This window comes from Pundamilia nyererei, unplaced genomic scaffold, assembly GCF_000239375.1.
Source record: "Pundamilia nyererei isolate P.nyererei 1_Seehausen unplaced genomic scaffold, PunNye1.0 scaffold00118, whole genome shotgun sequence".
Taxonomy (NCBI): domain Eukaryota; kingdom Metazoa; phylum Chordata; class Actinopteri; order Cichliformes; family Cichlidae; genus Pundamilia; species Pundamilia nyererei.
In genome coordinates, this window is record NW_005187519.1 from 1,366,690 (window position 1) to 1,384,471 (window position 17,782).

General features: G+C 42.2%; 1 protein-coding gene across 1 annotated transcript in view; it reads right to left on the bottom strand.

Moving 5' to 3' along the window:
* LOC102192330 (receptor tyrosine-protein kinase erbB-4) overlaps positions 1-17,782 on the bottom strand; it is a 373,080-nt gene that overhangs the window by 22,322 nt on the left and 332,976 nt on the right. Inside the window, exon 21 of the mRNA XM_013913172.1 lies at positions 536-691. Within this exon, the coding sequence (XP_013768626.1) occupies positions 536-691 (156 nt within the window). The remainder of the gene's footprint in view (positions 1-535; positions 692-17,782) is intronic.

The following is a 17,782-nucleotide window of genomic DNA, read 5'->3' on the forward strand; positions in this document are numbered from 1 at the left end:
AAGCTACTCAGCAACATATAATTAAAGTCATCAACAGCTGCAACATTAAAGGCATCAATGAATCAGTAATAATGATCCAAAATAATCACATCATTAGTTACTATTGGCTCTCTTCTCGTTCCCATCACCTCCAACCAATGACAGTTGGCTGCCTCTCACTGAGCCTGGTTCTGCCGGAGGTTTCTTCCTGTTAAAAGGGAGTTTTTCCTTCCCACCATCACCAAGTGATTGCTTGTAGTGGTTTGTTTGATTGTTTGGGATTTCTCTGTATTCTTGTAGGATCTTTACCTTACAATATAAAGTGCCTCGAGTCAACAGTTACTGTGATTTTGCTCAGATAAAGTGAGACAAGTTTATATAAATAAAACTGAATTGAAATGAACTGAATTTAATGTATATTATTGTGAAAAGTGTCATTTATGTACGGTTTTCCCTGTCACAAGTCTTGTAGTTTTAGTACTTTCATATCAATTGTCCCGCATGTGAAATTGCGCTGTACACACATAAAGATTAACACTCTTCCACTTACACCGACCTTTCCCCCGTCTGCGTTGTATTCTTTCTCATCGCCGTCCAGCAGTCGGGCTAGGCCGAAGTCGGTGATCTTGATGTGATTGGGAGACTTTACCAGCACGTTCCGAGCTGCCAGGTCCCTGTGGACCAGCCTCCTCTCCTCCAGGTACATCATTCCCTGAGACAGAGAGAGAAAGAGTTGACTGCGAATCCTCTCATGAAGTCATTCATCATTTTAAATTTCAAGACTGAAGCAGTCTGAGATCGGTGATGCGGCAAATGTCAGCACTAACATAAAATTATTGTCATAATTGTCATTGTCATTAACTGCACATCCAAGCAGACATTTAGACTCAATCATTCATTGTTAGCACTTCTCATATACATAACTCAAAGAGATGGAGACTCCAAGTCGGCTTTTATAGCATTTCAGAGATGTCAGTTTTTTGGCGCAGACGATCTGCCTGTCAGAGTCCAAAAACAAAACTCAACATTTCTCAGTCTAAAATTTCCCAAACTGTGAGCACTCATATGACAGTGATGTCACCACAGATTTGTGGTTAGAGAACATTGAATTGTTGATATTCATGGCCACTGAGTCAATGATGACACACATTTTAAACGTAGAAGCTGTAAACGCCAGAGACCTTATAAGAAAGAGAGATGTGCTCAGTGGAAACCTTAATAGAAACATATAACAGAATCCAGTAAATGCAAAAATGGCAACAAACAGCAAATAACTAACTTAGCTGGAGTATAGTTTCACGACATTTATAACTATTTGGTGGCATCCACTGCTGTGCAAAAGTCTTGAGCTGCCTCTCATGTCTTTATATTTTGCAAGGGAATGGGAAAGAGGTGCAGTGTTTTATTGAAACATTTGAAAACGCACATGTAAATACAGTAAATAAGGCAAAAACAGAGTTTGTACAATCATAACGAGCTTGAAAGTCAATATTTGGTGTGACCAGCTTTATTCTTCAGCACAGTCTGAACTCTCTTAGGCAGCTTTCTTGTCATTTCTTTAAGTCATCTTCAGGAATAGTTCTCCAGGCTTCTTGAAGGACATTCAAAGCTCTACTTTTGGTGTTTCTGCGTTTTGTTCTGTTCTCTGTCAATGTGATCCCACACTGCTTCAATAATGATGAGATCCGGGCTCTGGGGAGGCCAATCCAAGACTGATGTGGTTGCCTGTGTTCCACAGTTTCCTTAGATAGTCAGGTCTGGACTCAAAATGAGTGAAAAAGCAGCCAATGTCCAAAGAAAAACTTTGATACCCTACAAAAATTACAAGAAAGCTGTTTTGAAGCAGCAAAACATAAAGAAACGAGGGGTCGCTCAAGATATTTCTATCTTCTCGTTTTGATAGTAACAAATATGTGAATAAAAGATGAATGCATGGAGTTTTTCATTATGAATGGTTGACCTCTTAATGAAGTCATAGAGTTGTTTAATGGCGAGCATGCGTAGAAGAAGTGTGACTTGAAAAAGCTTCAAAAGCCAATTTTTTCAGGAAGAATACCCATTTTTAAAAGTTATTTCTGTCACATTAGACTGGTGGCTTTATACAGTTTTTATGCCCTGATGATAACAGAAAAGCTCTTTCCATATTCATTTTGACAGTGGATTTAAAATAAGAGCCCCGAAACACTACCGAAATGACTGCCAGGTGGAGAAACTTCCTTCTAGAAGCTCTTTGACATTCACAATATATTGTTAAAAAAACAAAAACAGGTGCTGGCTTTGTACCGAAGTGTGCAACATCAGTACCTACGTCTTGTAACGCGTCCAAGTCAAATGCAATCTTGTTCACTCATAACTGACACGTCGCCTTGGTGTCCTCAGTAATTGGGGCCATTTTCAAGATGGCTGGGCAGGGAGAACAATGGATGCCCTGCTGATTTGTTAACGTTGATTATGAACACCTGATGAGCAAAGCGAGTAAGGGGAAAAACAACAAAGCTTAGACTGGAGACAACTTTGCTTCGCGGCCCTAATTTGTTGCTCAATGGGCTGGACGGAGCAGCGGCTCTTTGACAGTCGCACAAAAACCCATTTGTGGCTGTGCAAGCGCACGCATGGACACACGTGAAGTCAAGCAGAGAATGCCAGACACACGCAAACAGGCACGTCTTATCATGCATGTGTGAGCACAAACACTCACTCTTCTCCTGTCTTGTGCAGTCATATCTGAAGAAAACTGCCAGATGAACAGGTAGACAGGCGAGGCTGGGCCAGTTGAAGCATTATTACTCTGGATGTTAAACAAGTGGATGCCATTTTGCAGGCAGATCAATGAAAACACCTTGGTGGTCATTATGGTCAGCGCACAATGAGGAATTCAAACCACGGCTCACGCATCCACTGGTGCGAGAGAATCATTGCCCATTTGAAATGCTTACTATGAAAATACAGTATATGCCTGTGTGTTCGTGGACACGCGGGCACATATCGAGGAACACTGTGTTGAAATGTTCACCGTGGCGAGCCGCCGCACGCCTCCTCCTCCCAGACGAATGTGAGGATAAATCGATCGCTCCAACGTCTGGCTCGCTGGTAGCTGAGTCCTCATCCATCATCCGCTGGTCTCGGGGAGACAGATGTGTAGAAACACATATGCACACGCACTCACACTGACAGTGACCACCCAGAGACCACCACCTACACGCAAAAGCAAGCGATATTTCACCACGGTGCCCAGCTCCTCGTGAAACGCATCCATCGGCCAGTTTGCATGTCTCTCACTTGCTTTCTCCGTTATCTCCCAGTTCAGGACACTTCCTACTTGTATTTCCTGTCTCCCTTTTTCTACATCTGTGGCTTTCCTCTCTAATATGAAGACAATGTGTCCTGACTAGGCAATGAGCACCCCTCTTTTACTGAAAGTGTATTTAAAATAGATTACTTCTGGGGGGTCGGGCAGGCGATCAATAACAATGCTGATTACAATAAGCCAGAAGACGACCGACTTCGGGCGTATTTATCCCGCCTGTTGACGTCGAGAGAAATTAGGAATCAATGGCCCACACAGTCCATTAATACACTTCGACTTAAAGTGACAGGGCAATGAGGGGAGGCCATCGCACTGACGGGGAACGTAGAGCAGCTCAAGGAGCCAATTAATTTTCAGCCACCCTGGGCAATAAACAGCAGCGTCCCGGGGGGAGGGACGTTGGGGGCAGCCAGCGTTTCAGGTCGAGAGGGTCCGTCTGCCAGTGCACAGTTTAAGACTTTCAATCAAGACCCGAGTCCTGAGTCATGGAGCATAATAAAGAAATAAAAGGGTGATTAGATCATTAGAGATGATTGAAAAAATACGTGGATTACGTGATTTTTTTTGGTATTGAGAGAACAGCAGTCTTTTCATGCTCCCTGAACTGTACACGGTGAAGATGGTTTCTGTGACCTCTTGAAGAACTTGTTTGGTTTAATACATCATTTAACAAAGGTGCTTACTGCACAACTGGTCAGCCAGACAATTAAGCATTGATACCATCACAACTAGTCACCAGAAATACCAGATGAACTAATTATTCATAATTATTCATATAGTCTTAAGATCTAACACAATCTTGTGATTTTTAAATCACGAATGAACTTTGATTAACCCCAGTCGATTACTGTTGAATTAAGAAATCACTTAATAAGAACCCGTTTGACATTCTCAAAAAGTACAACATCATGCCACAAAAAACAGCAGAGAAACAATTTCACTGAGGTCGATCAGTCTTGAAAGTGTTAAAAAAAATTCTTAGGCTTTGGGACTCCAGTGAACCACGATCAGGGCCGTTATCCACACATGGAGAAAACTTGGAACAGCCTTCTCAGGAGTGACAGGAAGCTAGCATTTATCCACTCAACTAGAATAGCACATAACCATGTTCAGTTAACCTGAAACACATTAAATGCTAACAATGCTAAAGTTAGTGCCACTTGACATTCTGTTGAAGAGTCACACTTTGGTGCTGGTTTATCTCGCTGGCAACTAATACGCTGTAAGCTCAATGCAGCAGCTTGGGTTTGAATCTGCCTTGAAGTCATCTTTTCTTTTTCTCTCCACTTTCCTATTGCAGTAAAGGCTAAAATGCCACACTTGGAGCTACATTTAAAACATGATTGCTTTTAAATGGCTATTAAATACACAAGCAATATTCAGACCAGCAATTTTTTACCATAGTCATTAAACTGCTGTTTGTTGAGAGTTTTCTGGGTGTCTTTGGACTTTTGGATGATCAGTCTGATTATTAGTTGGCTGTGGGTCCCGCATCTTAAGAAGTTGGATTTAAGGTGAATGATAACAATAACATTTAACATAAACTCTACAATAAGCAAAACTGAATAAATTACAAAATGAGTTCGGTGTTTGATTTCTGTGGTTTGGTTCAGTCGCTCCCTGAGCTTAAACAAGCTGATGTGAGATGTAACGGGCAGGTCAAGCAGTGTGGTAGGCGGCTTTAGCTGAACTGCAAGGAAAAGGGCGTATAGAGCTTGGCAGCACTGCAGGATTTCACTGCCTTAAATCCCTTAAAAGAGTTTGCAACACTTCCTGCACATAATACATCTCGCCTTATGTGGTACCAGCCTCAGCTGTGCCTCAGAAACTGCCTGTTTTCATTGAAATTGTCGATCCCCCACATCGTTTGCTTTGAACATCTCCTCAGAGCAAAGTAGTTTGGTTCTTCTATAAATGTGAGGGAAGATGATATGAATTCTTTTCAGATTTTAACTGACAGATTACATCAGAAAACATTTGTGTCTCCTAGCATTTTTAAGGTTTGTGGAAGCCCATTTTAATACCAATTAAAGCCTAATATTTATAACTATTTCAGGATCTGCAGGAACCCCAGAACAGCTTGAAGAAACAGCAGATGAGTAAAGTACCTGTCTATGTGCCCAAAAGGCAAAATCGCTTTGTTCTCTCTCTGTCAGCCATTATTTTTCTGTGGCAAAAAGCAAAGCTGTCGGCGTCAGAAGAAGAGCTACATTTGGCACCGTGCGTCACTCCAAACCTCCCACCGGGCCGATGCACTCAAAGTTCAAAGTAAATGTTTACGGCTGACCTTTGAAGGAAAGATGATGATGCTCAGGCTGATGTAGATAAATAGAGAGAAGATGCAGTTTGCCTGTGAGTTTTCTAACAAGTAACGAATGACATGCTACACCTCCCAATATGTAACTTTATCAGTTTTTGATATAAGTAAAGGTAAAAAAGGGCTCTTGTGGACTAAGTGCATTTTAAAGTCAGTTTTATCATGAGAACCGATAATGAAGTTGAAAAAAATATAAGGTGGTGGTGAGCATGCGAACATTTCAAGGACATTTGGTAACATTCACTCATATGTTGGATGTAGAATGACCCCAAGTTACTGAAGCTAAATGAAAAAAAGGAGCTGAAATACAAATACAGTGATTCACACTAAAGCTAGAAGAGGGACAGACGTGAATCCTCTGTATTTGCTCATCTCACTTCATTTAAATGGCAAGTCAGCTTTCTCATTGTGTAACACAATTTCGCTGTTAATGTTGACACTGGGGCACAACTGGATGAATGGTCACTGTGAACAGCAGCAGCTCATTTGAATACGTCTGTCCAATTCAGGCAAAGCCACAGTTTCCGGACAACATGTGCTTGAACCGTATATGAAAGGTCCCGCTGAGCATGTTCACTGCAGCTTTCCCCCGCCTCCCAGCAGCAAGGTTAAGGGCCTAACATCCTTGCTGCTAATCCCAGATGACACCGGGGGTATGTTTGAAGCCCTCTGAGCATGAAGTGCTGCTATAGCAGTTTGAAATAATTTTACTTTTTTTTTTTGTCTGCCAAAAACATTTACTCTGTGTAACTTTTCAATAGCTGTTTTGTAGACCTTTGTAAAAGTCAGGATGTGCTTTGGGACGTTGGCATGGTCAGCCGTGGTCTACTGTCTGTGCATACACTGGCAAAACACCAGTTATTAATGCACTATATATATCCAAGTCATACACAACTACTCTTTTTTGACTGCAGATGAAAAAAGTAAGCGAGTATGACTCTTTAAAAATTACAAAAATGATGTAAAAGAAAAAAAAAATCACATATGATTTGATTGGCTGGCGGGTATTCAGCTGTTCAAATGCTACCAGTTGATGACCCACAGCTCTATGAAGGTATTAAACACTGTCCATTTTATTGGTTCCTCTGCACACGTAAACTCAGGCAACGAACTATGTGGACTCACAGGCCACTTTATTAGAAAATGACACTTGTTCAACTGCGCATTGATTTAAATATTTAGTCAGCCAATCACACGGCAGCAGTTTATTGCATTTATGCTTTTGAATGCATGTTGAACCTCGAAGCAGATGAACTACAGCAGCAGAGGACCACACTGGGTGGCACTCCTGTCAGCTAAGAAAAGGAAACTGAGGCTATGATTCACACAGATTTACCAAAATTGGGTCGATCCTACCTTGTATCAAGTGTATCAAGTACCAGTGCTGTGTTAGCAATATAATGTAGTTCTTTATCTCCTAGATGCAGTTTGCATTTCCCCCTTTTTTCGTGCTCTTGTTCTTTAAATCAATATAAATAAAAATAACATCCATATCGCCAGACATGAAAAGCTGCACGCTGCTCTGCTATTTTTCTCCTCCCTGCATAGGAACCCAAAACTCAGCCTGTCCTCCCATCGCGCAGATAACTGAGGAACCTCACCGAACACTCCTTAAGAGGCTTTAGGAAATAGAAAAAAACACCCTCAATGTATTTCTCATGTACTAATATGGAAACATGGTGGATTGTGATGTAAAGTTGAGGATTTTAACAGGGAAGTCTGTGGGGCCTGACTTGTTCTTGGCACTTCCACATTGTCTTTCAGCTTTGTACAGTGTGTTAGACCTTGAGGTGCCAGTGGGTCTTATGGAGTAGCTGTAAATGTAAATGCCAATGATCATGGACTGATTCTTACATAGCACTTTTCTACTCTCCCGGAGCACCCAAAGCACTTTATACAACATTCTTCATTCACACAAGCACTTTTTTTCCTACGCAGAAGTGCATAGGAAACATTCACACATTAACATTTACACACATTCATGCTCTGATGGATGCATCGGAGAGCAACACGGGGTTAGTATCTTGCCCAAGGCAGGTAGACGGCCTACTATACCTGGTGAGCTAATGTTAACACGATTGCCTGTAGCTAACCCACAGAAACGGTACAAATGCCTCATGTTGCTTCACCCATCAATTCTTAAAGCCACGACCTAAACTCACTCATATCACTACGTTTGAGTTCACCGCAGCTTTATCAGAGCTGGATGTGTCGGCTGAAAGGTGACGAGTAATTGCGGCACAAAAGCTGTGTAATTAACAACTTTAAACAGTGTTTAGTCAGCTATTTAAACTTTGCTTTAGCTATTCTAATGTCACTTAATAGACTCGGCAGAGGAATGCTTCTTCTTGTCATAGCTGTCTTTACCTCTGACTCATCCTTTTTATGTTTCCACTTACTGAGTGAGCTGCGTTGGAATAAAATATGCAGACCTTTTCTCATATTTTACACCACTTGCTTCAGTTTTTGTTCTCTATAGAGAAGAAAAAGGTCAGAAATCTGAACTAATATGCAAGATAGAAGGGAATGAATGTTTCCTTGTTGTTTTGTTAAGTGTTCGTTAAATAGCTTGTGAAAGCAGAGGGATTTATTGTGAATAGTTTATCCTTTTTCTGACCTGGTGTAGGGCTAGCAAGTGGGATAAAATCTAATTTTTAAACAGCACCGAAGGTCTTTTTCATCTCCGCGGGCTCCTGAATTGCTTACAGGGGCTAAAAGTCTTCCAAAGCACGCAACAGACGAGGTCACGGCTGGTCGGCAACCCATTAGCACCTCCTATCTAACAGGAAGAAAAGAAGAAGGAAGATCTGAGTCTTCGGTAATGTAGAAAAACAAGCGCATGAAAAAAAAAAGGGAGTGGAGTGGAGGAGTAACTGCAGGGAGCGGTGCACCTCAGCAGTGGTGCTGCAGAATAACAGATGCTGGGCATAAAGGAGAGCAGCTGGAAGGTAAGAGGAGAAAGCGGAGGATGGACACGGTGGACTACAACAGGTAATATCCAAGTCAAGTCAGCAGATCCAGTTTTTGCTGAATTATTACCAATGTGCGGCAGTTTCAATGGGGACTCTCAGCAGTTAAATAGCTTTAATGATCCAATTCTCAGGTAGAAACACGTGCACCGACTCCCTGGACTTCACTTTATTTGGGAATTCATGTTAAGAAAGGCTAAAAGAAAAAATTCCAAGGAACCAAAAGGTGATGTGTCTGTTTCCAGAGGGAATGATAAGAGCACCGCATGTGGTGCACCCCCCTTCCACCACCACCCATCTCCCACCCAGAAAAAAATGAAAATAAAAAAAATCCAGCCGCCCCACAGAAAGGGTGAGGAGGCAGCAACAATATGAGCAATATGGAACTGTCCACACGCCGGGAACTGGGACCAGTGCGATAAGGAGCATGCACAATGGCTCCGCTCAGGTGGCGCAGGTGGTCGTCTGTCATGCGCTGTGTGCTGAGCTGGAGATAGAATGGAAGGCCTTCCCACAGAGCTGGCAGTCTCCAAAGCATGTGTGTGAAAAAGACCTCGCTGTGCGCTTGTGTGGGAGCGAGGGAAAATAGACGGGAGTGAGAGTGAGCCAGTCTCTTCAATTGAGAGCGCATAACAAATTCAAATTTTATTCTGAAATGCTGTTATAGAAAGTTGAGTCAAATTTGTTCCCCAAAGAAGAGATTATATGCGTAAAAAGTAGCATTCTGTTTGAATTACCCTCGCACCGTCGCCGGATGGTTTGGATGGCTAATGAACGATGCAGGTGAATGTGGCATAACGGGACATATGTAACGACGGCTAAGCGGCGGCGCAGCACGCCGGGTGTGGGCCCATTTACTCCGCATTCAGCCATTCTGGTTTCACAAAGCAGGAGAAACTGTAGCTATCTATCAAGCAGAGCTGCTGATCTGTGCGTCTGTGTGCACAAAGGGTATGGTGGCACTGGGGTGCAAAACATGACAACTAAAGACAAAGAGTAACATTTCTAGATTGGCAGCATCTTTGTAATGGTCCTGGGCTTTTGTGTTGCAATGATACGCTTTAGTTCTGTTGTATTATACGATTTCAGGTTCCTCTTTTGTAACTTTCTGTTTGGATTGCTTTGCTTTTGATTGTCTTAAGGTTGTAACTCCAGCTTCTTATATTTTTTTGTTTTAGCTTTGACTCTTCATGGCACAGATTCAACCAGGTGCTGGAAACACTCCTCAGAGATCTTGGTCCATGTTGACATGACAGTGTCAAACAGTACAGTGAACTCATTGTTATGTTCAAGAAACCAGTTTAAGATGATTTCAGCTTTGTGACATGTGTGCTGACCTGCTAGAAATAGCCATCAGAAGATGGTTCATTGTGGTCATAAAGGGATGGACATGGTCAGCAACAATACTCAATACTAAGTGGGCTATGGTGTTTAAACGATACTCAGTTGGCGCTCAAGGGCCCAAAGTGTGCCAAGAAACCCTCCTCCACACCATTAAACTACCAGCAGACTGAACCATTGATACAAAACAGGATGGATCCATGTTTTCATGCTGATTATGCTAAATCTCAACCCAGCCATTTATGCCACCAAATTTGGTGGCATAAATCAAGACTCATCAGACTGTGCAGTAGTTCTCCAGTTATCTATTATAAAGTCTGGTGAGCCTGTATGAATTATAGATAAAGTTTCCTGTTCTTAGCTGAAGGGAGTGGGACCTGGTGAGATGCTCTTCTGCACACCGTGGTAGTAAAGACTTACTTACTTTAGCCTTATCAGCTTGGAACAGTCTGACCATTCTCCTCTGACATCTGACATCAACAAAAGCATTTTCATGTAGAGAACAGCTGCTCACTGGATATTTTGTCTTTTTCAGACGATCTGTACTCTTCTAGCAGAAGCCTATCTCAGCTACCCAGGGTGAGAGAAAGGGTACATCCTATACAGGTCTCCAGTCTCTTGCAGAACTAACACAGAAACAGAGACAGCCAACCATTCACACTCACGTTCCTATGGGCAATTTAAATTCACCAATTAGCATAACTCTACTAACTGCATGTTTTTGGACTATGGGAGGTACCTGGAGAGGACAACATGCAAACTCCAAACTGAAAGGCCAGATGGTGGATTCAAATCCAGGTTAACCGCTGTGCTGCCTCACAGTATTTTTCAAACCATTCTCTGTTAACCTTAGAGATGGCTGTGTGAGAAAATCCCAGTAGGATCAGCAGATTCTGAAATACTCAGAACAGCCGATCTGGCATCAACAACCATGATGATCAGTTCAAAAGTGTGTTGTCTCGACCATAATCTTGTCTTGGATAAGTAGATATCTGTGTTAGCAAGTGGTTGAACATGCATAACTAATAAAGTGGCTGGTGAGTGTGTAGTCATGTTCTTGCTTTTGTTTTTCTCCGATCATCTGATGTGTTCTCTAGTTTAGTTCTCTTGTTGTTTTTGATCTCTAGTTGTTTTCTCTGCTCTCTAGGAAAGTTTCACTTTTGTGTTGTTACAAGTAACTAACTTCATAATGCTAAATAAACCTCACATTTTGTTCCTTTACAGATTTCTACATCAGTATTTGGATGATGATGCAAGAACATTTAAGTTGTTGCATTTATGGTAACTGGTCTGTTTTCTGGTGGCTTTTAAGCTTTGGTAATCCATTTTTTTGTTTGTTGGCATCCATCCATCATCATACTTTTATTAAACACTTTCTATTTGTGTCAGATATTTAAAATGTTTCTCTGATTTCTTGTATTTTGCAGCTCAGGGCCACCGTACGCAGGTAAGACAGAGCACGTAAAAGCAAACCCCTCAGTGGGAGGGAACAATGTCGGAACTTATCAGCGCTTGTTGTCTTCCTCCTTCCTTTCTTAATTATATCTTTCCTCAAGAGAGGGAACCAAAGGTAAAAATATCTAAGCTAAGTTGCCATGATCTCAACTCCCCTGTGGGACAGAGAGATCCTTCCAAAATGTCACTGTGCAGGCAATAACAGACCGCTGCTGGCGAATTTACACGAGCAAATGTCAATAATTTTTTTTGGCTTCTGCAACGGAATTAAAAGGAAGATTTTTTTCCCCCTTTCAGTGCGATGAATTTCATCTCTCCTGAGTAAATACGGGTAATATATACCGTAGCGTAAAGCTGCAGAAACATGGAAGTTCGAGTTAAATTTAAATAAAACCCTCCTGCTTCAGCTGCAACAAAAGATGACATTTTCAGCCATGAAACTAAATGTCCTTGTGGGGGTGACGGTGCTATCCAAGCATCAATTAACAGCACTCAAGTGAGATCCTGTGAAGTTTAGGATGGCCTGCGGGCAGCCGAGAGGATGGTAATGATGGGTTTCATCAGCAGCTCAGCGGCCTCGTGACTTCGACAGGTGAAGCGGACAGAAAGGAAGAGAGAAAGCAAAGAGGAGGAGAAGAACAAAAAAAAAGAACAATGAGGACATCTGATCCTGATTTGAATCAGCTGAGCACCAAGCCATACACTCACACAGTCCAGCGTTCACAGTAATGCCTGTAATTTGTCTGCTGCTCGCTGTGACACTGAGAAGTTATAATTTTTAATCACAGAGGGTAATTATCTCGGTGAGAAGCTGACAGACTATTCTGCCCACTGGCTACTTTTCATACGGGAAAGGGGACACTTTACTGTTGACATTGCACGCATGCACACAAATAAGTAACAAAAATGCTTTAATTTCAGCACGCCGTTTCATCCAGTTTGTTTGTAATAAGGCTGCTCGTAGCAAAGAAAATGAAATCCTGATTGCACGAAATTGATTCACAGAGCAACCTGGCAGAATCGTTTATGCTTGTTTTGTTAAAATGACATGTTTAGGACTCCATAATAAGTACAGAAGAAAGTTGTTTCTTGTTTGCAGCCATTTCAGAAAGGCACGGTTATGAAGTGTTTGTCGGAGAATCCCTGCGAATTTCCACCTGCCGCCATTCATCTGCATGCGTGCGGACGTCTGTGTCTAATGAGTCTCGGTTCCAGGCATTGTGAGTAATCGGGATGTATGGTAAGAGGTGACCGATCCAATCAGGCCTTCCTACCAGTGGATCTGGCAGTCAAATCCCTCCCCTTATGCATCCTTGAGCACTGCTGATCCTTACAGATAATTAGAAAGACCCAAGAGGCTTATCTCTCCGCCGCCCGTTCCACTCATCACCTCATACTCTTCCTCTGCGGTCTTCCTCCGCCCTGTTTCCTCATTTTGTTGCATCAGCAGGGACATGTGCGTCCTCTTGGGGACCGGCTGGTGTGTGTGTGAAAGAATTTGAGTGTGTGTTTGCGTTGGAGGAAAACAAATCACTTGGTTTGGTTTTTGTTTCTTATCATAAAAGATAGTATTATGGGTTGTTTGGTAATCATGGCGTGATGTGGCTCCCGACAAGCTCTCAGATGCAAAGAATTGTGGGACTGCATTATTAATGAAGCCCCGGGGAAATAAAGAGCTGAACATGGATCACTACCATATAGCCTGCTGACAGTAATAAATTCACTATAACTTTATATAATGTGTTTTTAGTGGAAAGTATAGACTAAAAGGAATTCATCAATCATTTGGCTTACGCGCTAAAATATATGATATCCTCCTTTGGTGTGAAGGATTTTAAAATGTGCTATTTTCACTGCTAGAGCTGGCATCCAGTGACAATTTGTCATATCTGGATTCGGAAAAAAAAAAGCTTTAGAAAGTGCTCAAATCTGTTTAAGCAGTTTGTTTGGAGGGACACTTGAATGGATGTGGAATAAAAAACCTGCTGACATCAAAAATAGAGTGTTAAAAATGAATGTCACCACTTGTAGTATAACATATTTTGGAAACAGCATTGTTTTTTTACAGCAAGTAGTGCCCATATCTTGGACAAGAGGGTTGAGTAAACTTTTCAGCCAATGCCCAGCAGCTTGGCTGTCAAGGAGCATTTTGCAAATTTAAACACAAAACAAAATATGTTATTTGTCATATAAGTGATTTAAAATGCTCCAAAGCGAAACCACACTTCAAAGTGACTTGAATGGAGGTTTTAAGATCCTAGTAAGTCACAGAGGTCAAGAAACAAGCTGTCAACCGTCTGAAAAATGGCAAATGGGCTGATACTTGCATAGCACTTGTCTACTCTGAGCACTCAGAGAACTTTCTACTACAAGTCTTATTCACCCAATCACACCCCGGCTAACATTCACACTCCGATGGATGCGCTTGGGATAACTTGGGGGTTATTTTGACACACTGACTGGAGGATCAGGGAGCGAACCACCAATTTTTAATTGGTTGACACCCCACTCTACCTCCGGATCTACAGCCTGCAGTTGGCTAGTTGTTGGTCATGGTTGTTGGCTGTCTGTTAAATCCATTCCTGCAGTCATACAAGCACTCAGTGACCCCCTGGTACCCTCTGATTACTGTGGAAAGATCTGTATTCCCTGAATGGTTGTTGAGTGGTTGCTACCAACCGCTAGGTGAAAAGTGGTTGCAAAGAGGTTTACCCCCTCATGATTGGTTTGTTTGCTATCCGGTTGCTGCAGTCATTGAAACACCCACACGTCTGCAAGCTAACTGCCTACAGAGCAGCAGTGAAAAGGATCTTCAAAAAGCTTGTTGATTTTACTTTTACGTTTTAATACCAATTGGCAAGTAGATGACCAATACTTGCAGACAAGATGCAGACAAGTCAGCATCTTCCATGCAAACAGCATTTGACTATGCGAATCAGTTAGAGACCAAACAAACTGCAGTTTTGGCTCACCTTCTTAGGCCAAGAAGTTGCCACATTTCAAGCTCAGCCACTTCTGATTTCATAGATATCAGAACATTAGCAACAGTAGAGACATAACAGGGTTGAAGTTAGTAAGCTTTTTTAAATCTGCACATTAAAATCATGTTTCTCCGCTTCCCTGACATACACCACGCGTGTACTAGTTTCTGCTTATGTTCAACATGCCAGTGATGAACACACGCAGGTGGAAAAACATGTTTCACCTCCTGGCTGTATTAGATTTGCTCATCAGATGTTAACAGGAATTTAAATGGACATTGTTGACAGGAATCATGCTACTCTTCAGTTCGTAATTGCTTTTCAGTGCACAGTGAAACATTTTCATCACTCTGTGGTTAATTGCTTCCGCTGCAGCGCCTTTTATTCCCAGCTAAAGGACGCCAATGGGGAGAGATATCTGGTGTGTAAACTAAAAGGTGTTGCTGTTAATTAATAATGTATTCTATTTTAAACATGAGACCTGAAAATGAGCATTCTGAGGAAGGTGACACACTTGGTCAAAATGAAGGTAATTCCTCAGTGGTTATTATAACATCTTTGACAAACCTACTGCATTATTTTAAGGGTCCAAATACTGAGTGTATTAAAAAATCACAGCAGAACTGTGTAGTTATTCACATAAACGGCTGTGCTTTTACTAGCACATTGTGTAAGCATGACTCTCAGAAGATGCTTGATGACTATCTCTTGGGGTTTTCTGAGCCTGCTCAGACTGTTATCTTCACCAGACCCCGGCAGGCAGTTGGCTGTAGTAGTTTCAATGACGGCTAAAGAGAGATTTAAGATCTGTGAGGGAACTCTATACAAGAGAACAAACCCTGCACTGGAGGATATTTCGGGTATCACGGCACTACAGAGAGAAATCAAAGACATCTTTGTACACCAAACCAACTGCTCAACTTAAACATTTATATTGACATCGGCTTTGTTCCTATTCACAGTACTACAACCGTAGATGTGATTGTAACAGCAGAGGCACAATGTAGAAATGAGATGTCAATAGCAGTAAACTGAGATTTCTATTTCTTCTTCTGCTTGTTGAAAAATGTACTGGGTCTATGATACGGCAACCAAACAATGACTGAAAAAATAGTAATCGATACAGTGAGTTTACCGCATAACTGAGCATTTTTACAGTCGTTTGGTCTCATTTACTTATCAGCTACACGACAATGGGAGTCAACACTGTGATAAGCGAATAGGGCAGGGACAAGCTATTGATACCACAATATAAACACATTGTTTAATGACACCAGACTTAAGAGGAAAGCTAATCGAGAGCTAACAGAATACAGAACAGAATAGATGCATCAACACACTGGATCAATATGATACACGTACACGGCGGCCATTTTTTCTTCTTCTATACAAATATTGCCATGAATCTTAGATAACTGTCTTACTCGCGATCGTGGCTCAAGAGTTGGGTGTTCATCCTGTAATCGGAAGGTTGCCGGTTCGAGCCCCGGCTCGGACAGTCTCGGTCGTTGTGTCCTTGGGCAAGACACTTCACCTGCCGCCTACTGGTGATGGCCAGAGGGGCCGATGGCGTGATATGGCAGCCTCGCCTCTGTCAGTCTGCCCCAGGGCAGCTGTGGCTACAACCGTAGATTGCCTTCATCAGTGTGTGAATGTGAGAGTGAATGAATAGTGGCATTGTAAACCGCTTTGAGGGGTCCCGAAAAGCGCTATATAAATGCAATCCATTATTATTATTACTATATAACGAGTCTATCATATATCACATGATGACTGAGTTGTGATATCATTGTTACCATGGGTAACCTCTGGAGCTGAGAAGAGGTAAAAACTACAGTTCCTCTAGTGGCCACTTGAGGAACTGCAATGTGGTCAGTTCCCAAAGTCTCCCATGTTTAAAATAATGTTTACAGCCTGGTACAAATAAAGGTCGCAGCTTCTTTGATCCATGTGGGTGACTGAGTAACTCGATTCCTCTGTTTGTGCCCTTGGAGCCTTCTGGAGGGTTTTTAATGGAGTGTCTGACTAATATAATTTCTTGCTATGTAGTTTTTTTCCTTTCCTAGTATCTTGTATGTATTCATTGTGCTTCCTTTGCTTCCTTTTTTTTAAAACATACTGTATTGCAGTAAAAACAAATGCAAAGCGCAGGCTTTTTTTATTAGCCCTGCTAAAACTCATTTTAATACACCTGACATAATTTTGAGCACAATTATTATTTTATTCATGCGGCTACACCAATTTACTCTTCTTACTCTCATGTATATATCTCATGTATATCTCATGCACATATCTTTCCACGTAGCACTTTTAATTCTTATCCCTACTTTTATTTTTTCCATGTCTATTTAAGTGTTATTTATGACACCATGTTTGCATTGAAGCACCGCAGCAATTTCCTAATGTTGTAAACCTGCTCAACATTTGGCAATAAACCCCATTCTGATTCTGATTCTGATTCTGATTCTGAACTGTGTAACGGGAGGGAAACAAAACCATCAAATCAGGGCAATCTCATCTCAGAAAACACACCTGTCCAGGTCCACATCTGCATGCTGAGAGTATTGAGACATTTCACTGACATGCGATGGCATGATAGACACACAAGCGCAGGAGGGAGATGATTTGATTCCAAGCAAAAGATTGACTCCGTTATTTTAGCGAGGGAGGGTAATACGAGGGGAAACGTGTTGGGAGGGAAAAGAGAACAAGCAGCAGGAGGAGGAAGAAGAAGTGTTAAGGCTGGGCTAATAAGTGCAGGCGAGATGTGTTTGCTCAGCACCGAGAGGCGTTTCACAGGGAAGTGAGTGACACAGAGGGCTCCACGCTAAGCTTGACCAGATTGGATCTCGTGCCATTGGGGTGGCATCTCCGGGAAGCCGCCGCAGGATGCAACTCTAACTGCACGTGGAAGAGCACACACGCATGAACAAAAAGCCCCTGCTGATTTTGCCTTATTTTACAGTTTGTTGGTGTGTGTGTGAAGGGGTTTGTGTCATTGCTTGTTCCCACACACACGCACGTACACACACACACACACACACACACACCTTCTTGCACATTTTAACAGTGTGCAGAAATGCTACGAGGTCAGTGTTAGCACGGAGCCACAGTGACAGCAGAGTCCAAAATCTGACTGCAAGGTGTTTCCTGCAGGGCGTCACGTGCACTGGTACAAATACAAATGACCTCACTGTCTCACTGTTCACTCGCTGACAGTGGCCGAGATACAACCCCCTCGTTCCTACAGCCGTCCCACCTCTACCCCCCCACCATAAAAAAAACCCCCAGTGGAGACCGTTGTCCAGCCAGAGCTTCCCTGCCAAAGCCAATCATTTTAGTGGCAGGACAGCTACTCGCTGAATGTATTCTGCTTTCATTATACCGAGCCTGAGGAGAGAGACCGTGAATGGAAGACAGAGAGGGAAAGGGG